Genomic DNA, 24,639 nt, shown 5'->3' on the forward strand with positions numbered 1-24,639 from the left:
AAGCTAAATACTCTTAAAGAACTTAAAGTAAGTACATATTTCCTTCAATCTTCATAATCTTCTCTCCTATCCAAAAAGAAGAAAAAAAAAAAAAAAAAACAAAAAACAAAAACTTAAAAAACCTATAAGTCCTAAACAATTCATCTTCTCAGGATACTGAATGCACATATTTTTCTGCCAAGCTTCTTTGCTACAGTGTTGATATACAAAGTTTTTACCCCTCTGAATTCATCTTTTTTTCTGACAGGGAGAGAGTAAATATATTACTGGGATTTCTTTATTTGCCAATTCATGTTTCTCCATCCATACCCTCAATCACATTCTTTCTTTAATCTGATTCTTCCTGTGCTGCCTTTGTACCAGGGCACAATGAACCACAACAGGCAGGGCTGCCAAGTAAAGAAATATTTGAAACTGTCTTCAAACATGCTTTGAATCAACAATCTAACAATTAAAAAAAACTTCCCTAAAAATTAGAAAATAAAAGAAGTAGGCTTTAGCTTGTTTTCTTAGAATCTACAAACAGGTTCCATGAACTTTTTGAGGCCATTAATTTCTAGATTTGCTCTCAGATTAAAACATTTTAGCTGGTCTTTGAGCTCAAATTCTTTAGCTCACAACTTGCTGGCTCATGGAAGTTAGCCTCTTTCTAAACTTCCAAGAGAGGCTTCAGAATGAGATTATTTCATGATGTAGCCTTGTTTAATATAGGCATTCCAAAAGAGGATCTATAGACAGAGTGTTGCAACAGCATAGTACATCTGTTGATGTTCTTCCGATAAAGTATTCTCATTGCATATCTTTGTTATTAAGTGAAATATTTTTGGATCTCTCCTCCAGAACCAAGCTAACTCTTGCAGAATCCAGAAGCCACAATTTGCATCTTGGCTGGAGGTAGAAGTCAGGGTTACACTAATTTCTGTTTAGCTTCCTCCCCAGTGCCAGCCCCCCCAATCCTTCAACTGGAAGAATGTTGTACCCATAACAACAGTGCCACATTGTCATGGAAGCAGCCACCTCTGTCCACAGTGCAGGTGGAAGGATACATCTTGGAACTGGATGATGGGAATGGTGGTCAATTCAGGGTAAGCATTTAATAAAGAAAAGTGAGGTGAGTGTGGAAAGGAATTTGGCTACTGATGAACAAACCTGATTGAACAGTGTTTGAGCTGAAGCTATGTTTTTCAAACATGGCAATTTTTAAGATGTGTAGACTTCAACTCCCAGAATTCCCCAGCCAGCATCTGGGATTAAGATTCATACATCTTAAAGTTGCCAAGTTTGAAAAACATTGAGCTAAAGACTTGTGGGTTCATAGCCTACGTTCACAACTGCTATGCTATGAAAAATATGTGTGCACTAAGAGCCATCATTTTTTAAGTTAATTCTAAACAGCTGTGGAACACATTTGTGATTAGCAAAAAATAGTCAGCATTCATGGGTATAACCATCTGTTACCAAGGTTGCATGGGAGGAAGACTTTGTCACTTAGGGATTCAAAATTGGTAAGGAAAATCTACATTATCTGCAACCCCAAATCCTTTAGGTGTGGCCTTCCAGAGCTCTTCCCAAAATTGCCAACAAATCATATTGTAAAATAATTTACTCTGTTTGGAGTATTTATATTACTTGTACTTTTGGATCCCCATCTATGTATGGGTTCCATCACTTTTTTGGCGTGTAGGCTCTGGCATCACATTCATACTCCAAGTGTCACCTTTGACCTGGAAAAACTAGCTCACCTGTGATGTAGAAATCTAATCCAGCCTTCTGCTCACAGAGAGATAGCAAGTTAGGGGAGGCTAATTATTTCCAAATTTAAGAATGGCATGTTGGAAAACATGAGAACTCCTGCTGCTATTTGGAAGAATTATTACCAGGCAGAGAAGTCAGAGCTTGACAAATTGGAAAAGAGGTCATCTGGCCCATTACAAGGCACCTTTGTCTCTTTGGTGTTTAGGAGGTTTACGTTGGGAAGGAGACAATGTGCACTGTGGATGGTCTGCACTTCAACAGCACCTACAGTGCTCGGGTAAAGGCTTTCAACAAGACAGGGGTCAGCCCCTACAGCAAGACATTGGTCCTGCAGACTTCAGAGGGTAAGTTCTGATTGGAAGGCTTTTCAACGGAAGAGAACATATGTAGCTCAGGGTTGACTGATCGAATCTTTGGTGCTCTCTGAGCTTGATTTTTTGCTTGCAAACATTTCATTACCCAATTAGGTAACATCATCAGGGGCTGGGGTTCTTGAAAGAGTTTTCTCATGGAGTATAACTTTTCTGTATGTGCATCTGAGGAAACAAGGATATATTGCCCACCTTAGCACTGCCTCTTTGAACCACATTTCTTATTCTATTTGCCAGGTTGGAGTCTCATTCTGCCCAACACCAAAATTAACAGAGAAAGAATTGGTCAAGGGGTACTTTTTTGCTCATTCTTAAGATAAATTGCAAAAGCACTTGGGGGAGGGGCACATGAATTGGATATGCCAAAATTCATAGAGTGTTTGTGTTTGTACAGGTGTTTGTTTTAATTCTTGGACTTCTCTTTAACTTCTCCCTGGCCTTTCTTATACCTTGGCAGCCTCTTGTGCCTTTGTTTCTACTTACGTAATAATAATTTGGTTAATTGTTTGGAATTTGAATTATGAAACTCCATCAGAAAACACAAACTATAATATAGAGCAGTCTTTCCTAAGCTGGTGTCCTCCATATGTGTTAAATTAGGATAAAATCTGTAGAAAAACCTGTTGCACAAAGATTTCTATTTCAAAATGTGAGCAAGTGTCAAACATAGAGCTTTTATAGGGGAAAAAAAGCAATGTGGGTTTCTTCTGGTCAATTTGAATGTTTTCTTGATATCTAGAAAAGAGAAGATGTATTGTGTAAGCCACCCAGAGTCTTCTGCATTGGGTGATTCTAACAGACCTAATAAATTAAATGAATATGTTAAATATAAAGTATTTTAAGAGGGAGATGCTGAAGTATTTCAGTGTTGTTGAAGCAAATTATCATCTTTTCCTTCCATTGTTTAGCCATACAGTCTCTTCCTATTTTATTACTTAGGAGACATTCCCAAATGTGAATTGTTAAAACATAAAATACTTTAAGGATTACTCTTTACTAAAACTAAACCTCATTTATATTTGTTCTAAATAATGTTTACAACTTTGAAACTATGTTGTCCTATTTTCTTCCAGAATAGGCTTAAACCTTATTCTATAAACCAGGTACAGCTTTTCCACATTATAAGATCCATTTCTCTTGCAGTCTGGTAGTTGCTTTCCTAAGGACAGAGGAATGGTGCATCAATTAAATGTCAACAATATATTTACCATATGCTCTATTATTAGTCCATTTTCTCAGTTACTGATAGCACTAATCTGTGGTTTTCGCTCCCCTATCCTGTTCTAGCTTGGTTATAAATTGATAGGTGGGAAAATCTGTTTTGAAATAGACAAGGTCAGCGGTTTAAAAACAGGTAAGATGAACCTGGTAATACCAGCTGTTTCAGGACCTCAGACAGCTCCATGGCATGCAGACATTGCTCCAGTAGTGCTGTTTGTGAACTAATACTGTAACTGCTACACTCCTTCTAGTAAAGTGGTGACTAATTTACAGAGGAGAGGATTGTGATGTGTAGGCATGAACAATAAATGATTGCCACTGTGGCCACTTGCCTTTAAGTCTAGGCTTTTGTAGTGATTCAAGCTCCTTATAGAAAACTTTATGATTTCCTGATAAGGTTTTTTTTCCTATCTAACCTGGGAAATTGAGAAGGGTATCAGACAAGAAATGTCAGCCTTCAGCTATCAATAAACTGAACATGTGGGAATTCCTGATAATGAAAGCTGAGCAGGAAAATAGAGAGTATCTATCACAAACCTGGATTTTTTTTTTATTCAATTGTTTCAAGTTCTTGGACACTAGTGACTGTTTCCTTCCTAGGGCTGAGAGAAAGTGACTAGCCCAAGATCACTCAGTTGGCTAGATGTTCATTGTGAGATGAGCTTACCATCTTCCAGTTTCTAGCCTGATGCCTTAACCATTACACCAAACTGGAAATTGTAACTCTGGGAAATTTTATGTGGACAATAGAAAGCATACTCATTTTGGTCAAGGAAAGTGGGATAACTGACAAGAAATTCAACCATTCGAGCAACATCTACCATCAGGGAGGCCATTTAGGTGTAACTAGAGAAGGCCAATCAAGTAAAGAACATCTTTTCCTGAATTGTAATTTATGAAATTTTCATGGACCAAAGACTCAGTAGAGTCTTTTCTTTTGGTATAGTGTTGTGTGAATCCAGCCATTTTAGCTTATTGAATGCACTATGCTTAAAGCAAACTATGGCTTGGTGAGAATCCAGACATTCAGCAATTGTGTGGAATTCTTCTCTATCTTTAATACGTTAGTTGCAATAACAAAAACTTCTTATAGTTCTTTTTGAAGAAAAGTGGGAAATGAGCATTGAACAACTTTTGGAGAAAAGAAATGGAAATTATACAACCTAGGCTTTTTTTAAAAAAAAAGGAATAGCAGGAACTGGAAAACCTACTAGAGATTTGTATGGAAAGTAGTGGAAAAAACCTCCCCATACTAGTTGACTTTGCTACCTCTTCTGCAACATTTTAATATAGATAGTCCTCTATTTATAACTATTTGTTTAGCTATCATCTGAAATTACATCAGCATTGGAAAAAGGACTTATGACTACTCATTGCACTTAGGACCACTGCAGCGTCCCATGGACATGTGACCAAATTTTGGGTGCTTGGCAATTGATATTTATTTATGATGGTGGCAGTGTGTCTGGTCATATGATCAACTTTTCTGATCTTCCCAGCCAGCTTCTCACACAAATCAATGGGGGAAGCTGGATTTGCTTAATGACATAACAATTGCAGTGATTTGCTTAACAATAATGGCAAAAGCCGTAAAATCAGTCATGACTCACTTAACAAGCACCTTGTTTAGCAACGGAAATTCTTGTTCCAATTGCAATCATAAGCTGAGGACTACTTGTACATCCAGGTTAATGGTGGGGTGGAGAGTTCTCCTTTTCTTCGTCTCTGCAGTTGCTCTGTAAGTACTCACTGGGGAGTCAACATTTCTTCTTCTTTTTGTTCTAGAATTGCAATCTTATTATTTAGAGCAGCAATCCCTCCTATCCCACTGCATTTACGCCAATGGTAGTTGTGGTAGCTTGTTGGAAGTATGTCTATGTAATGGCATACCATTTTTTTAACAGAGTTCTGACCTTGAGTTTGCCTTGATCTTACATTTAGACTCTGAACCTGAGGAGCAGGCCCTGACATTCCCAGTGCCTTTGGAAAGGCTGCCGCTGCGTAGATCAAGTCCTTTCTCTTCCACCCTTAACCTGCAAAACAGCTTTCCGGGGAGATCCTACTTTGAGCTAAGATCCTCGTCCCACCAAATGAGTTTGCACTCCTCTTTACAATCTCTGAATTCGGCCGGTGGGTGAGCCGAGCACGCTTAGCATTGCCTCATGAGCTACGCTTCTGGGCATTTTTTTTTTGTTCTGTTTCAGGGTGTGGTTCTTCTTTTGTTGCTGTTTTGCTTTCGCTTTCCTTTTTGGATATTTTTTTTGAGGGGTTCCCCTCTTCCTGCCCCCATCCTGCCCATGACATCCACATGAAATGGGACCAAGTGTTCTATGTTGTCGGTGGCCTGCTGCTTTCCAACTGTGGAGAAGACTGATGATGTAGATGTGTGACATGTTTTGTCTCTTTGTGACAAGGCTGTAGTACATTGAAATGCACTAGTGAGCAAGCAAGAAAACCCTCGCAGAACTAGTGAAATAACTGCTTCTATCAGGCTGGCTGTGAAGGAAGCATGGATCTCTAGTTCACCATTTGTCTTCCATAGATTAAAGAAACTCCATTTTGCCACCCCCTTTACCATACACACACACACACACACAAACAAACACACACACACACACATAAAACGCATGGAAATTAGTCAGGTGCAAATTACATTTAGAATATATATTGATTCCAAAATGTACATTAGATGACTGTGTTAGGCAAATTTGGAGGTTACCAAAAATGTTCCAGATTTCTATTTTGCAACCCCAGAGTTAGCTTAATAAATATTTTAACCTAATAGGGATTTTGGCATTTTTCTTATGGCTGATAATCTTTCCTTTTCTTACTGTGTGGCTTAAATATACTAATGGATTTTAAGATAGCATTGCGATAAGATGATACAGGATTTATCATTACTTAGTCATTCTCTTGATTTCTTGCACGATTCCTCCTACCATACCTAGGGTACCCATACATTTATTGTAAGTCACATGAATTGGACATAGATACTGAGTTGTTCCTATCTCCTTTTTTCTGTAGATATTGATAGGTCCTATCTATGGGACATGTTTGAGAAGGCTGCCATTGGGAAAACTTTAGAAGAGGGGCAAGACTTGTTAACTTGGCTTTGCTACTACAACCACCATAAGAATCTGGAGTAGAAGAAAGATGTGGCTTTTATGTTTCCTCTGTTCCCACATGCCATGCCCCCTCCCCAAGAAGTCAATGAGAACCATTTATGGTTACAGCTGAAGTGCTGTCTAGTGGTGGGCATTAGATTATCTGCACAGATCTGATTCTCAAATTATTTTTATGAGTTGAAGTTTCATGGGAGGATAATTTTGGTAGAATTGCATCTGCTGTGTCCAAATAACCTATCTTGATACATTCCCAAAACTACAAGTACAAATATTTTTTTAAGAACTATTTTTGGTGAAATGCTTGGAATATGCTTTTTCTCTCCCCTGTAAATGGTTGGGGTTGCTAATACAGTACTTTCAGAGGGACCAGCAGGTAAGATCCAATGAGATCAAGTGTGATCCACTTTTCATTGGTTAATTTCTGCTGAGTTTCATTGCATCCAAAATAGTATTATGCATTGGGATGCAAATACATATGTGTTATTACACATACAATTATTAAGCGTTCAGTTATATAGAAATCCATTCAACACTACTTTGAATCTATAAAATAATCTTAGAAATAAACACAATGTAAGCTTGGTAGGAAGAATTCACATTATGTTCTTACCAGGGGGAAAAAGAACTTCCTTTTTCTATTGCAATGGTTCCCCATAAGTAGTTCCCTAAAAGATATTACTGGCACTTTTTAAAATATGCCTGTTAAATGTAAACATGAATGAAATCAAAAGCATAGTTTGGTGATCAATATTCCCATTTTACATATGAGTAACTAATTTGATCAAGACACCCACTATGTTCAGGATAAAACCAGACTCTGACTTAGTGCTATGTCACAAAGCAATGATGGATTATTACAGAAACGTTTATTTACTTTATTTTTATTTATTTATCACATTTCTACATCACCCATCTCACCTAAGTGAATAGGTATAGTAATAAATGTGTAATAATAACTATGCTAAGCAATAATATAATGATAGAAATTGGAAGTTACGATTTACATTTAATGTGTTGTATGGAATCAGTCAATTGTGATTTTTCCAATTTCTTATGGCTTTGCAATTCATGGCAACAACCACAAAATGCTGGAGCAGAAATTTTTCCAAAATATGCCAGCTTCTCACTGGCCTTGGACAACATTCAATATAACAACACCTAATAACTCTGATTAAGACTTGATCAATTATAGGTGAGTGCCTGGGATGGAGAGCTTAGCTGTCTTTTAAATTTTCCATGTGACAAACTGGAGAACAGAGAGTGTTTGCATCAATGAACTTTCAGTCAGGCTATTTTTCAACATGATTTTAGTGTCCTTCAGGAAGGACATTAGATTTTGTTCAAAAAAAAATTAGTTGAATGGTCAGAAAGTATGAAAAGCATTTGAGGCACCTTCTTCCACTTCATCCAGTTATCCTCTGCCATATAGGTCTTGTCAATTTCACCCCAGTTCTTTTTACACGGGCCCTTTTATATAACAGATGTCAATTGCAAGATGTTGATAAAGTTGAGGTTGCTGTCACATACTTATCCCAAACTGGTAAATATTTCAAGGAGATATCAAGCCTGGCAGTGAATGGAGAGACATTCCCTGCAGATGGGCTCCAGCACGAGTCCGAAAGCTAGGAAGACAAAATGTCTGGTCCCAGTGACTGACCCAGATTGGATCCTGCAACATTATCCTGGGACACGTGCCAGTATATCCGCCTTCATTTGTGAATGGCCCTTGTTGACTGAACTTGGAAGAGTAATCAATTTACCATAGAACTAGGCCAAGGGTAGGCAACCTTGGCTCTTTTATGACTCGTGGACTTCAACTCCCAGCATTCCTGAGCCAGCCATGCCACAAGTCATAAAGGGCCAAGGTTGCCTACCCCTAAACTAGGCAAAGGACTGTAATAAAAAGAGACAAAGGTAGAGTCATGGAAAAACTCTTCTCAGCAGAGCTAGAAGAACATCTACAATGCGTTCATTGGGCCCAAACCAGCAGAAGGCAGCCCTCTTTTCCAGGCTTTTTATGCAATACAGATCTAACACTCTTCTTTTTAAAAACATACAGATCTTTCAAGCACTATTGTTCTTTGAACAGAGCAGAAACCCATGTATTCTGAAGTGTCAGCTGGACATTTTTTTTTTTTTTTAGAAAGATACCTCTGTTGAAGCTAGATGTCCAGGATCCTCTCCAGTCCAAATCAAAGTTGGCTATGAAAGGCAATGCCCAGCTTCTGGAGAAACCTAAAAGGGCCAATGAGGAATTCTTCAGGAATTGCTGTATATCATATCCACAGCAAAAAAAAATGTGTCTAGAAAGAGGGAAAACATGATTTTAAATTGGGAATGAGATGAAGGCAGCCTGATTAGAATATGCTCTTTAAAAATATATAGGAATCATATTGCAGTGCCAAACCCTGTCATTTTTTTTCAATCTTTAGCAAGAGGTTGCCCAAGTAGGAAAGCAATTCTAGATATTGGCTCTGTGCTTTTGTCTAAGACAAGCCATAAACTTCTGCTTCTTTCTGAGATGTGCAGCATTATTGGATTTTCCAGAGGTCTATAACCTTTTAAGCCAGCAGGCACATTTGGAATGTTCAGAATATATTGTAAAGTCTACAGCAGCTCTGGGGAAGTGGGGGGGGGGTGCTTTCAAAACTAAATGACTGTCACAATATGTGGGACCAGTCATAAAACAAGAAAGGGGGTAGGACAGGAAACCTGGTGGGCCCTAAGGGAAGAATGTGTGGACAAATTGGATTCACAGTCATACTATTGAGGTTCTCAAGAAGCCATCAGTTCTTAATGTATGTACCGAGACTTAAGCAAAATTGAGGTCCGTCTATAGTTATGATTAGCTCTGCACAATAGCCAGTGTCTTTTCTTTTCTTTTCTTTTCTTTTCTGGATTCTCCTGTATCACTAGCTTACCCCACTACCGGCATCTTCCTGACATTATCATAAATGAAGGAACATAGTTCTGACACATCTGTATATCTTCAAAGGAGGAACGATGTAGCATTTCAGTTGCTGGGCTACACCACGGGCCACCACCTGGCCTTTGTTCTCTTTGTTATACTGTTTCCCCATTGTGCTTTTATGGGTTTTGCATCCCATTGCCTTGGCTTTCAACATTTTCATACCTGAACGTTTTGATCTCTCGTCCAATGTACTAAGTGTTAATGACTCTTTCTGTTTTCCTGTATGTGGAATTTATATATTTTGCAGGAGTCTAATATTAATGTGGGCACAAAGTTTGGAGGGGATGGGGTAGGAGGGCCTCATTCCCAAATTGAAAATGTGTGTTTCTGTTTGTACTATTTATGGACAAAATGTACTGTATAATATATGAGTTTTCAATTTTCCAAGCTGGTAAAAGTTCATAATCATTTAAAAGGCCTTATGGGATCCTTCTAAAGAGGGCTGTGTGCATTTTCCATATTCATGTGCAAAATTCTACAGCCACATCTCTAATCACACGTTTATGCAAACTAAATTATGCATACAATTGCTTAAGTTATTGTACATTATTGTTTCCAAGTCTCGATGCTTGGAGAAAAAAAGTACCGAAGAGTGATAGAGAAAAAGGTGGAACTCTTCCTAACTTTAATTGGAAAAGAAAATTAATGGGGGGAGGGTGAGGAAGAGGAGGAAATAAAAGCAGAAATTTCCAATACAGGTATTATTGAACTCCAGTCTGTATTAAGAACATCTAACTCTGCAGCTCATTCCATCAGTTCAGCATCTCATTCCATCCTAGGGACATACCAGATGCTTTGGGGAAACCTTACAAGCAAGGCTTCAGCCATTTGGTGTTCTCATTCTCTAGTAGTTGATACTCTGAGGTACACTGCACATTGAATGTGGAAATGTCATTTTACATGGCTAAGACTTTCCACTGATCCATTCCTTCTTCACTGAACTAATGAAGCACAATGTGAAGACCAATTGTCTCGGTTTTGCTCTGACTCTGCTGCTACTTACTTCCAAAGGCCAACTGGGAATTCTGGATGTCCTGGTTCATGTGCAGATACCTCTGTTTTTACATCAGGTCTTCAGCCTTTGGAGTAAATCTGGCAGTTTGCTTGTACAGCAAGTCCCTGGGTTAAGGACAGACTTATAGTTAAGAATGGCGTCTATTGTAGAAAAATTAGAGTTAAATACCCAATAATGCAAGTTAAATATACACAGTGGTTAAAGTTCATTATTTACACAGTATTAAAAATAATGCTGTTCTGGCTTATATACACATCCGACTTAAGGACAGGCCTTGGGAATGGAACCCGTTCTTAAACTGGGGCTAGCTGATAAACGCAAGCACCCACTGTTGCCTGCGTCTGGTTGCAATTTCTTGGTGTCAGTGTGTGAAATGTAGTATCTCTTTATAGGTTTTGAGGCTCAGTCAGGACCTTTCTCCCAATTAGGCAAGTATATTTGTTCCACTTCAGTGATGTGGCCTTTATTCTGGTCTGTTGTTTCTCCAGCTTTCTTGTTTGTACAAAGATCTCCATTCAGTCTAAGACAATGTCTGTTCTGCTGTAATGTGTGACCGTTCTGAGACAAGGGTGTTACTGCAGAATATTCCATGGAGGGGATTTCAAAGTGAGAAAGACTCGGAAGATCACAAGGGTTAGTTTGTTGAAGAGAGAGTAGGCATTAGGCTCCAATGGATACACAACTTCGTTAATACTCTCCCTCATTCATGCATGCTTCCTACATACATTCTATGCACATTCCTATACTCTCCTATAATCTATATAAATAAAAATGTAAATGTTTGTTTGTTCAAAATCTTAAATCTCTGAAAGTTCTTCACTGATTGCTTTGAAATTTTGACACAAGGTTGCATTCGAATACGTGCGTGTTTTTATATACCTATATTATATAGATGTCACACCTGTGACAGGTAAAAACATGCTTTTTACAGCTTTTTACAGATTACGTCCAACAGTGCCATCTGTTGGACGTAATCTCTATATCTGCACCCAATGGAACAACAAAAAATATTGTATACCCACAAGCATTGTGAAATTAAACATATTACAAGCATGCGCTTTCTCTTTTCTTTCTTTTCCATTTAACCACACTGAGCCACAGCAATGCGTGGCTGGGTACAGCTAATATACTAATAAGTTCCTGAATCCCCCTTTGGTGTCAGAGCCTCTCAGGAAGACAGGATTTAGATCCCTACAGATTTGAGGCTTTTCTACTGATTAGGTTATCTAAGTGAGATATTCAAAATAGTAGCTCAGAGTGGAAAGCACCAATCCAAACACACAGGTAGAGGGAAATGTATGGCACAAGGGCTGTGGAATTCTACAGTGAAAAGCCAACACAATTAGCAAAAAAATGGGCTTCCAAAGCAAGCGTAGGCAGGGCATTCCAAGTCTATGAGATGCAATCTGTGAAATGCATCTGTTTCATATTTAGTCTGCAGATTGGAAGTTTATGTAGGGCTGGGGAAAAGTTGTGATCAGCTGTAACACCAAGAAAAAGTAACATCACAAGCCTCAAGAAGCCAATGGCTTGCCATCAAGATTTAATAGCTCAAGGTTCCTTTCCAACACCTGACCCCATTTTTAGCCAATGAACATGGCTACAAATGGTGGACTTTTACCCCATATTGCAGGGGTGTCAAACTCGCAGCGTCACATGATGTGTCGCAACGTATTGCGACTTTTTCCCCATTGCCGGCAATGGAGTGGGCATGGTTTTGGCATGACACATCTGGCCTGTGGGCTGGTAGTTTGACACCCCTGCCCTATTGACTCAAAAGCTGTCCAGAAAGAATGACTGATTGAGTTATTAAACCAGGTTCCATGAACTTGGATTCAGCTATTGCAATATAGAAGATGAGGGCTGAATATTCTTTTTACTGAATCATATGGAAACTGAGGAATGTTCAGTTCCCATTTGGTTCTGAAAGAGTTTTTGGAAAAGCAGGTGATCCAAACCAAAAAAAAAATCCATTCTGATTTAAGTTGATTTGCTCATACCTTCCCCTTCCCATCTGTACAGCTATGTGGTCCTTTTGTATATTACATAGGGTTTTTGTTATCACCCAACTGATGGAACAGCTCTGGAAGCAGAGCTAAGTAAGAGAGAAATGATGCAGTTAATCTCCATGTGTGAATATAGTAAAGATCATAATTGGAAGTTTTGATCTGTGTATAATTGCCAGTTTTACTTATTGTTTATTCTCCTTCATGCATTCCACTTGGAATGACAACAGTTGATATTAAAAAAATGGTAGCAGGTATGAGCTCTCTTTGGTGCATGGGGAACATGTGTATGTACGTGGGTATATAAACAAACTGCATTGATTGGCATTGAGTGGATATGTGTGTGTTTATCCTATATGTTTGTGGCATGACACCAAAAATTATGTTCCTCTTGTGTTGTAGACAAGGTGGTGTCTTTTCAAGTATGCAGGTGGAATATGCTAGGTAGCTATATAAAAGTTCCATAGCGTCAGGAAGGCAGTTATAAGGAGGAAAGTTGATCAGGTGTGTTAAGACCTCTCTTAAGATTTCTCCTTTGTATTTCACTCTGATAACTGCCTTCCTCTGCCCTCTCATTTTGCAATATATATCTCCAGTTCTGGCCCACTGACTGACATGCACAAAGTAAATATACAGTAGCTGCAAATAAGAAAGTTATATGAGATGATTCTATATTGTTTGACGGGACATAGAAATTACTTTAGGGTATAGCTTTTTCTTTTCTGACATTTGCTTGGCTCATCACCATCTGACGTCTTGCCAGGTTTAAAATATTGATTGTCTTTCCTGGTGCCACTTAAAAAAGGCCTTTAAAATTTCAGAATAGAAAAACAGTCAATATTTTTGCAAAGACTCGACCCAAGTAAAATGGTGTTGTTTTTGTGCTTTTGTTCATTTTCTCACAAAATGCATGAAAGACTTATTTATGAATTTACAAAGCCTGATTTAATTTGGTTATCTGCAATATAGTATATCCACGTGTTTGTGACCCCCTCTAAAACCATTAGCTGAATATTAGGCTAAATCTCCAGTTTAATAGTGGGACCAATGTTAGAGAGGATGTGTTTGGGATGCATTTTAATCTAGATTCCTACACTGAGCAAGGGGCTGAATGCAATGGTCTAAATGGCCCCTTCCAACTCTAAAATCCATAGATAGAATCCTACCAGGTTGATTATTATGCATGTTAGCTCCAGGAGTGCTAGTTTTCTGCTGCTATGTAATATCCTTCACATGGTGAATGGTATAATATGTGGCCACATTCTTGGTATTCCATTTCATTTCAGCTCTTCCATTCACTAAGCGTTAGGCTTTTTAGCAGAACTTTCTCCAAACAGACTACTGTTTCTCAGCCGCAACAATTTTAAGATGCGTGGACTTCAACTCCTAGAATTCTGGGAGTTGAAGTCTGCACATCTTAAAGTTTCCAAGGTTGAAAAACATCAGAATACATATTTTCCAACCTTCTTGCTTTTTAAGCCGACCCAGTTTGCCTCTGTGTCCCACATTTTGGATTTACTGCAGAAACACTCATCAAAACCCTCTTGAGGAGTCTTTACTGGATACAGACTCAACTTCTTCCTCTTGCATGGCAGCATGCAATGCTTTTGGTGACAACTGTGTGTCTCTGCCTACCATCATATTCACACTGATAACTGTTCCATGCTTGTGTGCATTGCAGTGGCTTGGTTTTCGTTTGACCCCAGCACTGCTCACTCCGACATCATCTTCTCAAATGACAACCTGACAGTTACCTGCAACAGTTATGATGACAGGGTCGTGTTGGGCAAAACTGGCTTCTCCAAGGGGCTCCACTACTGGGAGTTATCCATCGATCGCTATGACAACCACCCAGATCCAGCTTTTGGAGTTGCCCGAATGGATGTTCTCAAAGATGTCATGCTAGGGAAAGATGACAAGGCTTGGGCCATGTATGTGGATAATAACCGAAGCTGGTTCATGCATAACAACTCACATACCAACAGGTACTTGCCTCCAAATTGGTTCTGTTGTTCTTGTTTTGTGCACTTGGAATCTTTTTAATTAAATATCTGGGGATGAGGGACTAAACTGTCCTCCTAAAAAGCATGCAACATTGTATTATTGAGCAGGAGAGTCCATCACATGCTAGACCAAATTGTTCTAACCAGACTGAAGTCAACAGCTTTAGTGAATCAGAAGGAACTCTGTTCCCCAATCCACTTGCCCCTCCTGAATTGGGACATTCAAATTGGCATTTATAACATCACCATTTGCTATCTATAGTGAAAATGTTTCAGATCGTTAGAGAGTGTGCAAGAAGTTCCCCATCCTGAGGTAGAGGACAGAAAGGAAAGTAGTTTCCAGTTCCAGGATTTTAAAGGGGAGCCAGGCTGGCAGATCCAGGATACATTCCATGTAAAAGGACATTGATCTGACTTCCAAACCTTGGTGGTGAAGTCTAAGGTATGCTCAGCCTGTTTTTATTTTCTTGAGCCAAAACTCCACTTGCAATAAAAATGCAACAAAGCTTATCCAACAGATAAGAGGCAATCTTTAAACAAAATTTTAGGCACTTAGCCCAGCAAAAGCTTGCTGGAATAAAATGGTCTTTCCTCATCTGATGAAAGATAGCTAGACTGGGGACAACCTAAACTCTATGAGATAACTAAGAATGTTTTAACTTTTTTCCCACCCTTTTCCATATTTCTACCTTGGTTGGTAGATTGTCCCAGATGATTTCGTAAATGGGTATATGGATCTTAAATATAATTTCCAGCCAGAATGATCTTCAGCTGATTTAGGACTTTAAATGTAATCACTAAAATTCTGAATTCAGCCTGAAGCAATGCATAATATATCCCAACTAACATTTTACATTCTGGATCAAGAATCTGGACCAAAAAGAACCAAAAGACTCTTCAAAAACAGGCCCAGTTGGAGGACATTGTAGATATACAATTTTGATGTAACTAAGGCATATATTACCACAATCAATTCTAACTTGCTCAGGTACAATAGCCACTGTTTAGAAGTTCAAGCCAGTGCTGAATCCTGTTCCAGATCCTTCAGTGTAGTCATTAGACCAAAAACACTGGATTGTCTATTGGGCATCTAAGTAGATGGCATGTCTCTTTGTGGAGAATGTATGTGTTCCTCTGCAAGTGGAACACATACGTTCTCCACAAAAAGCCATACCATCTATAAGACCAACTTGGATGTGCTTGCAGGATGATCCCTCAAATGTCAACATGCAATAGTGGTCAAGAACATTGAACTAGGATGGGGAAAGTGGTTTATATCTTAATTGGACCATAAATCTCACTGAAAAACTAGAGGCAATCATTATCTCTAAGTCTGACGTATCTATCAGAACTGTTGTGAAAACTAAATATACGGGTACCCATCTAACGTACCTTTAAGTAGTGAAGATGAGTAGTGTAAATTAAATAGATGCTAACTGGCATTTCTTTTCAAAAGGACTGAAGGAGGTATCACCAAAGGTGCCACTGTAGGCATATTGCTTGATTTGACCAGGAGGACCTTGACTTTCTCCATCAATGAAGATCAGCAAGGACCAGTGGCCTTTGAGAATCTGGAGGGTATATTCTTTCCTGCTGTCAGTCTCAACCGGAATGTGCAAGTAAGGATGGGCTGGGATCTGGCTGGTTGAGAAATGCCAGTTGGAAGTTGTGTCTTGACGTGTGAAGTGGCAATGGGGATAGAAAGCTGTACAGAATGACAGGAGTAAAATGCAGGGCTGAGGTAGATGACAAGGTATGCAAGAATGAATACTGTAGTGTCAGTTTATTATGAACAGTGCTACGAAGCTGCATCTAGCTGATATTCTCCCACAATATCTATTTATTATAAGCCACCTAATATCACGTAAAAGTGAGATAAGAGGCTATATACATTGAACATTTCAATTAATACTTATTTGACAGGCACTATGTTAGGGGCAATTTAGAAAACTAAATGGATGTAACATTTGTCTGTCTAGTGGCCAAAGGATTAAACTGAAACTAGAAAAGAACATGTATAGTTCAGGACTGAACCATGGGTTCTTGGTGCTCCTTGAGGCTGCTAATATTTGCTTGCCAACATTTCATTACCCAACTTGGGGAAATGTTGGCAGGCAAATAACCAAGTTCAGAAAACACCAAGAAACCTAAATATTGAAAATTAGAAGACAAATTTCAATTGTGGGACTTACTGAAGCGAAGTTGAACTCTCAGACTATGTGATCTGATACTCAGAATCCATTTTTCTATCAGTTAGGGTTATGGCAAAAAATGTTCTAAATTAAAAAAAAACATTAGTAAAAAGGAAAAAATTCACCTTAACTTTGCTTTTTGACGGTCATCATTTGTTTTGCAGCAAAGGGTAATTGTATGTGGGAATGTCCTCAAAAGACAGGAAGAAGAGCCACAGGCCTAGACAAGGGGTCTCATAAATCAAATCTGAGTCCAAAAGATGACCGGTGACAAAAGAGTCTTAAAAAGGATCCTCCCTTGTTCTCATGGAAGTAAATGTGGGAGGGACAGAGATATACTTTCAAACTTGCAAGATTCTGTTAATGTAACCTTACAATAAAATTACTCCTGGTTGTGCTTCTTGTTTGGATTACTTCACAAGGATAACATTAATCTTGCCAGTCTGAAAGTATCTCTCCTGTCCCTCATTTTTCTCTCCTGAAAACTAGAGAGGGTCCCTTCTGAGATACTTTTGCCACTTCTCCTCCTTTGATCTAAAGTTTTATCAGGCCACTGTCTTGGCTGCACATGTTCCTCCTGTCTCCCAAGGTCAGTCCCACAGATCATCACATAAAAACATTGACCAACCCTGAACAGGAAGCCATTGATTTTTCCCACACTGCTCTCAGTAGCCATTAAATTTTGTAGATTATTAAACTTCAGTGGAACATTCTGGGGATGGGAAGGAGGGATGGGGAAATTAATCTCCCAATAGATATCTGGAATTATTATCCTTCTAAATTCTTCTCAGAACAATGCTTTTGCAAATCTCCCACCCAAATTCAACTCAAAACAGTCTTCCGTAATAATTAAGGTCAGGAAGCTTGGAGGAGTGGGGCATAAGAAAGCAGAGAGCTCCATGCTGCAAATGGTAAATTTATTCTGAACCAAAATAGTATCCACCCCTACAAATTCCAACTCGTTAGCCATTTTATTTCCTAGGGCACCATTCAGCTTAAGACTACTTTTTGCTTTTTCTGTGGAATTAAAAAATTCTCTACAGTTGTAACTATGCATAATCCAGTAAAGGGCTCACTTAAAAAATATGGTCTTGATCTAGCGAAAGTGGGGCAGAGTAAGAAAAATTTAAACACTAGTTTAGCTGGCTCCTTCAAAAACCTAGGGGAGTTAAAGTGTCTTAGTTGTTTACATTTTGATGTACAATTTAATATCTTCCCATTTAACTATTATTTTTGTACGAAATTATTATCAATTTGTTGTATATTTGTGAGAATGTTTGTTTTTATGGATTTGTACACTGAGGGTTGGTTCTGCGAGCATGAAAAAGCAAATTCTAGCTAATTAAAAGTTGTTTTAAAATGCTATCCAGGTTGCACACTCTCCAACTGTCCTTGGTTTCAGGTAACACTTCACACTGGCCTGCCGGTCCCAGACTTCTACAATGCACGGGGATCCCTGCAGTAGAGAAGCCCCATGCCTTTTTCTCAGGACACAACAAGAGGGCTGCACTGACCTTCTTCAAGAATTGACCTCACAGGAGCAAGAAGGAGAATATCTGGTCATCTGGCAATTCCAGAGCAGCAAAAAAAACAGTTTTTTAAAAAAGCAAAGGGGCAGAAACTAAAGAAAATAAAGGACAAACCAGACTTTGCACCTCGACATGGTGTAGCAATTGACCCCTCCCCCTAGTTTCTCTAACCCCACATGCTGTGCGTGAGTTAGCTTTGCTATTTTTGCTTTTTGGTTGATCACAAAATTCCTGGACAATCTGAGGTGTAACTCTTTTTCCCAGTTTGGTTTCATTCCTTGCCCGGGTTTTTCCTTTTCTTGAATGCGAATCAGGTGTCATGACATAGCAGATGTGGTTGAGCCACTTTGACCCCCAGAGAAGGGATGGTTGTATTCATATTGCTGTGGATTAAGTTCAAAAATGGCATGCCAAACATTTATAAGACTTGATGGCTTGCAAGAATTGCTTTCTTTGAGTCCAACTAACTTTATTTCCACCTTCTCCTCCTTTGCAGCCTTTCTCAATGAAGAATATCATCAAAAAGTATTAGACTTGGATTGCCATGTAGTTGGTGTTGTAGGGACAAATAATAAAAAACATACCATAATGGAACCTCCAGCCTTGTCATATTTGCATGTGATGTTGCAATGCAGGTATGAAAGGGTGGAGCTTATATTGTGACACCACAGCACATGTCTTGTTTTGGCATCTTCCTGGTTACTGGAAGTTATGGAAGTCTATGAATGTCTCCAAATATCATCATGAAATCCTTCTGAGACAATTGCATAAGCAGATGCCATCAAACATAGTGGTCATGGGATCCCAGAATTAAATAAGAATTTGGTTTTTAAAAATGGCCCAAACCTCACAAGATTGCCAAATCTCATGAGACTCATTTGGAGCAGGAATGCCCAAATGTATTACATTTTTATTGGCTTCTTTAAAAATAAATGTATATTGGTAGCCATGACAGGGATGACTTGTGTCTTCTGATGGACTATCACTCCTCCTGAGATTAAAGATTGAGAATCTATATATAAAGTCCTGTAGAATTAATAGTTTTTAAAAGTCAGCATTTCATTTTTCCAGAGAAAGCAAATAGAACGAAGATCATATTATTTCCATAGAAATGGTAGGCAAGCACTTGTGTTGTAACAAAGAGAGCTCACAACATCCACACATTTACTAAAGGAATTTATTCTTCACTTTTAATTCATAGACCATTTTTTGGATCAGAATAATAGCCACTGCAGATCATCAGCAATGCAGAAAATGGGAAACTAACCATTTAGTTTTTGAACAACAGCAGGAACCTCTAGGGTACATGCAGTGAGACTGCCATGTTTGTTTCTTATGATAGCAGCAAACAATAGCAACAGCATTAGAGTTACATTACATTTTTTCTCTTGGATATCAAACTGGCTTATATAAAAATTCTTCCCTCACTTTATTTCCCATAAATAATAGGAGACAGGCTGAGCTGGGTATGTGGAAGATAAATGCAAAGTTGGCTCTAAATTTAAACCATGGTTGGTTTACCCAGTCAACCTTCTAAGGTGGCAATTCCATCAGATACTCTTGATTCTCTTTTGTTCAGATAAACTAGTGCAGTTTTTTTAATTTTTTCCTTCCAGTCTTGAGAGTGTATTGAAAGCAAGGGAGATCTAAACAATCTAGGATTCTTACTTTGTATCAGTTTTGTCATATGAAAGAGGTCCAAAGCCAGATTTTCCTATATCATCATCATCATCATCACCACCACCACCACCACAAAATAATGAAGCCAAATGCAATAAACCCCAGCTATGTTGCAGAATCAACATCCTGCTAGAGAAAACAAGTGGGCGTCATTCATAGATAGCCATTATCTACTGCCAAACCATCCAAGATGGTTCTACCTCTCCATGGCAAGCTAACAGGGAAAACAGATGATTCAGAGAAGTTCAGCATACGATTGTGTCTGAAGAGCCTTATGAGCCATCAGCCTAACCTAGACCAAATGTTGCCAATCTGCTGTGCTCCATGGTAGTTGGGAAACATGAGGTCACATGCAGAAAACACCATTTGGGAGAACCCTGTCCAAGACTCATACTCCTGCAGAGGCAGCTGGGATTCTGGATGCTGACCCTTGCTTCGAATTCCTGGATGGTTTGCAAAGCAACCAACTGACTTATGGCTTCCAACAGATGTCACTTACCACTTTGGGAAGATAAAAAGATACAACCCTTTTGCTACTGTTATTGCTCTTAAACAAAGGGAAATTCCCTGATCATATAAACACAGAGCATTATTTCTTGACAATATTTCTAAATAAACTTTGGGGATGGGGGAAGTATCTCTTGAGGTGTTTTTCTGATTCTGTAAGCAAACTATTATATGGGTATGTCTTTCTCTTGATTGTACACTGGCACTTATCACGCGTCTTTTCTCCCAGACATAAATGTGAGCAGTTTGTTAGCCATTTTAGGTAACAGCATTTTTTCATAGCTATAGTGAAAGTGTTGCATCTATTTAAAAAAAAAAAGAGGGCATGCTGTATCAGACTGAGCACATGTTTGTGGCTAATGTACGGAAAGACAAAGATGCCTCCTTTGTGTATTCTTCTTTTCAAGAAATGAACTCTGCCATGGTAACATTTCAAGATTCCTAGCTGTCTTGGCATTGTTAACATTTTGCAATTGTAATGCTGCAATCCTATGTTTCTGATGGGTCAGAATGAATGGTTTTTGCAGGGGCCTATCATTCCAGAAGACCTACATTATGTCTGGCTATAGTGCAAAATGGGTGCATAATATATGTGGAGATCAGTGCACATTTAATTCATTAGCATGAAAAATTAGTTATGGCCTAGAAACTTGTTCAGTTGTATGTATTCGTGGAACTTTGCTACTTTCTTTGGAAGATCTAGATGATTGCTAGAGAAAGAGAATAGTTTGTTATAAGAGTATATCCAGCAGTGAATAAAGTAGCAAAGCAGTAAGTGAATATCAGATAGTAGAAATAGATAGTAGTGAGAGGGACCTCAGAGTCCTAGTAGACAATCACCTAAATATGAGCGAGCAGTGTGCTGCAGCTGCCAAAAAGGCCAACACAATGCTAGGCTGCATTAACAGAGGGATAGGATCAAGATCACGTGAAGTATTAATACCACTCTTCAATGCCTTGATAAGGCCACACTTGGAATACTGCATCCAGTTTTGGTCACCACGATGTAAAAAAGATGTTGAGACTCTAGAAAGAGTACAGAGAAGAGCAACAAAGATGATTAGGGGACTGGAGGCTAAAACATATAAGGAACGGTTGCTAGAATTGGGTATGTCTAGTTTAACGAAGAGAAGGACAAGGGGGGACATGATAGCAGTATTCCAATATCTCAGGGGCTGCCATAAAGAAGAGGGAATTAAGCTATTTTCCAAAGCACCTGAAGGCAGGACAAGAAGCAACGGGTGGAAACTAATCAAGGAGAGAAGCAACCTAGAACTAAGGAGAAACTTCCTGACAGTGAGAACAATTAATCAGTGGAACAGCCTGCCTCCAGAAGCAGTAAATGCTCCAACACTGGAAGTTTTTAAGAAGAGACTGGACAGCCATTTGTCCGAAATGGTGTAGGGTTTCCTGCCTGACTAGATGGACTAGGTCCCTTCCAACTTTACTACTATTACTATTACTAAATTGGGAGATCTTGGAAACAGCTAAGATGCTGTTCCAGCAGGAGACAAAGTACAGATGAGCCCTGGTGTTTTGATGGTGCTGATCTGAGTTCTCCTGACCTCCCTCAATTTGGAGACAAGGACCTGAAAAGAGAGGGACTTCTTAAAACTTAGTAGTTTTGTGGCAGTTAGAAATAGTTAAAATTGTAAGACTTGGCCTAGCTCAAAAAGAGATTGTGCTGCCCGTATGGGCTGTGGGTTTTAGAGTTTGACATCACTTTCATTGAGATTGTGGTGGATGGTCCTTCGCAAGTTGGGACTACCCCTGCTTTTGCGACAATGTATGTGGCTCATTTGGGGGATTCAGCTTGGTGCTATTTTAGAGGAAGTCACCTCTGAATGTTATGCTTATCACTCTCTGCCAATGGATCTTGCTCCCCATTTGAAGGTGACTGGTTATTTAGGCCCGGGGTAGGCAACCTTGGCTCTTTTATGACTCGTGGACTTCAACTCCCAGAATTCCTGAGGCTCAGGAATTCTGGGAGTTGAAGTCCACGAGTCATAAAAGAGCCAAGGTTGCCTACCCCTGATTTAGGCTAATTATGTACATAATCCATTCCCCACATTCATTCATTATGGTTGCTGCCATTGTATTTTTTTTTTTCTCCAATCACAGACAGCATGTTGGACTCCATAGTGTTTGCTTTCAATTTAGTGATGTTCTCTCTCTCTCTTTCTTTCTCTCTCTCTCTCGCTCAAACACACAACAAAGCAACAAAAAAGACAGTTGTGTTTGACAGCGGAAATAGTTTTTTTCTTTACCACTGTATCACATCATAAATTCTCAATGTTTTTTTATTATTTTAATAAGGAGTGGAGATAAGCAAGAAGGAGCTGAAGAAAAAGATCATGTGTTTAACAACATGACCACAAAAATAAAATAAAACTCTGAAACAAAACAAGAAAAGACATGTCTGTAAATAAGTTGCTGGTTCCCACCAAGAATTCCTTCCCTGTAGAATTCATCTTTCTCTGTGGTGATGGTATTCTTGATTTGTTTGCCTTGTTTATGTTTACCTAATTTATTCAATGGGTGCTATTTTGCATTCATATTGTTGGTTTTCTTTGCTGCAAAGGAGTCAGGTTCCAGGCTGACACATATCTCCTTACAGTTTTAAATTTATAAAGTGGCTTGGTGGCTGGGCCACTACAGCCCTGTTTTCCACAGACATCTGTTCTGCTTCCTTACAATGTTCCTGATGCTTAGAATAGATTCCTAGTGGTGCATTACATGTCATTGGCAATTGTTAGCTCTAAACAGCTGCCCTCCAGGCCCACCGGGCTCCTATGTATTCTAATAAAAAGAATAGGTGGAGAACTACAAATTTCTGCGGTATTTTGAATATATATTTAAGGAAGTTTGTGTGTCTGTGTGTGTTTGTGTGTGTGGTGTTCATATGTGAACAAGAAAGCTATAAAAACACACCAGCAGTATTCCCAGGGGTTAAAAAGTCAAGATGGTGGCCACAACTGTCCAACCCTTTCCCATTTTTTTTGTATACAGCAGAAAGAGGCGGAGACTAGAATGTGCAGTTACAGCCACCATCTTGCCTTTTTAAACCTCCTCTATGGATACGCATATTGCTGAAATTAGATTGGAAGACCAGGCATATCCATGGATGCATCTAAATGGAGCTTATCCTCCCTAAAAAAGTTTAAATATGGAGACCTAAGAATCAAAAGGAGTAACTCATGGAAAAGTCTTGCAGTCACATCCTATAGCAGTGGTGGCGAACCTCTGCACCCGTGCCATAGGGGGCACGGGTGCCAGAGGTGGCACTCAGAGCCCTCTCTGTGGGCATGCACACCGTCGCCCAGTCCTAGGCCTTCAGCTGGGTTTTATAAAACCTTTTCGCTTTAGGCCTCCGTCGCCCTGTACAAAAAAAAAAGATTCAATCAATCAATTTCAACTTCTCACGGGGGAAAAAAAGATCTTGCAAAGTTGGAATTGATTGATTGAACTTTTTAGTCCCACCCAGTCTGCTGTTACCACTGCAGCCACGCCCACCCAATGGGCCACACTCCCTCAATGGGTCACACCCACCCGGCACCCGACGATGCATAAGTGGGTTTTCGGTTGCAGTTTGGGCATTCAGTCTCTAAAAGGTTCGCCATCACTGTCCTATAGCTTTGGTGCATTATACAGAATAACAAAAAAAATTAAATATATGTTTACGTGAACTATTTTGTTTAGATTTACCTTTCTGGGCTCACACTGAACCATAGTATGATATGAATGAAGATGAATATAGGTGTCCCAGGATAATGTTGCAGGATCCAGTCTGGGTCAGTCACTGGGACCAGAGGTTTTTGTCTTCCAAGCTTTCAGACCCATGCAGGAGCCCATCTTTGGGGAACTTCTCTCTAGCAGAGTGTGTGCTGTTCTGTGTGTGGTATTTATAGTGCCTGTTGCAAGTGACTTTTTAGATGTTGATTGGGGTGTCTTGATGGCTGGCTTTTAAGTCGTTGGCTGTCATTTTCTTGTGCTGTCCAACCTTCGCCTTCTAAGTACCACTCAATAGTGATAAATCAGCATCCCTGTGACTGACCAGGGGTGTGTGTGTGTGTCTGTGTGTGTCTGTGTGTGTGTTTCCCAGGCTTCAATCACTTCACTGGTTGTTTTTAAGCTTGTTTGTCCAACAGCCTATCAAGCACTTAGAAGAACACACATTCAATTTTGCAGCTACTAAGATTGTGGGGATTGCCTGGACAAGTTCCTGCAGTTTTCTTCGCAAGATTTCAGCAGTGGTTTGTCCATA

The 24,639-nt window shown here is 39.2% G+C and overlaps 1 protein-coding gene across 10 annotated transcripts in view; it reads left to right on the forward strand.

The window, feature by feature from the left end:
* The window catches only part of LOC120301829 (E3 ubiquitin-protein ligase TRIM9), a 68,985-nt gene extending 48,180 nt beyond the window's left edge, over nucleotides 1–20,805 (forward strand). The window contains exons 6-12 of one of the 10 annotated variants that reach the window (XM_039329497.1): nucleotides 928–1,085; nucleotides 1,961–2,099; nucleotides 5,289–5,477; nucleotides 12,695–12,718; nucleotides 14,146–14,449; nucleotides 15,924–16,086; nucleotides 18,062–20,805. In XM_039329497.1, coding sequence (XP_039185431.1) covers nucleotides 928–1,085; nucleotides 1,961–2,099; nucleotides 5,289–5,477; nucleotides 12,695–12,718; nucleotides 14,146–14,449; nucleotides 15,924–16,086; nucleotides 18,062–18,124 — 1,040 coding nt within the window. In that variant the 3' untranslated portion in view covers nucleotides 18,125–20,805. Of the gene's footprint in view, nucleotides 1–927; nucleotides 1,086–1,960; nucleotides 2,100–5,288; nucleotides 7,665–8,615; nucleotides 14,112–14,145; nucleotides 14,450–15,923; nucleotides 16,087–18,061 lie in introns of those variants that run through there. The other 9 variants (XM_039329498.1, XM_039329499.1, XM_039329501.1 and 6 more) reach the window with 9 other exon arrangements.
* Nucleotides 20,806–24,639: the final 3,834 nt, after the last annotated feature.

Source organism: Crotalus tigris, unplaced genomic scaffold (genome assembly GCF_016545835.1).
Source record: "Crotalus tigris isolate CLP2741 ecotype Arizona unplaced genomic scaffold, ASM1654583v1 scf7180000024398.1132909, whole genome shotgun sequence".
Classification (NCBI taxonomy): domain Eukaryota; kingdom Metazoa; phylum Chordata; class Lepidosauria; order Squamata; family Viperidae; genus Crotalus; species Crotalus tigris.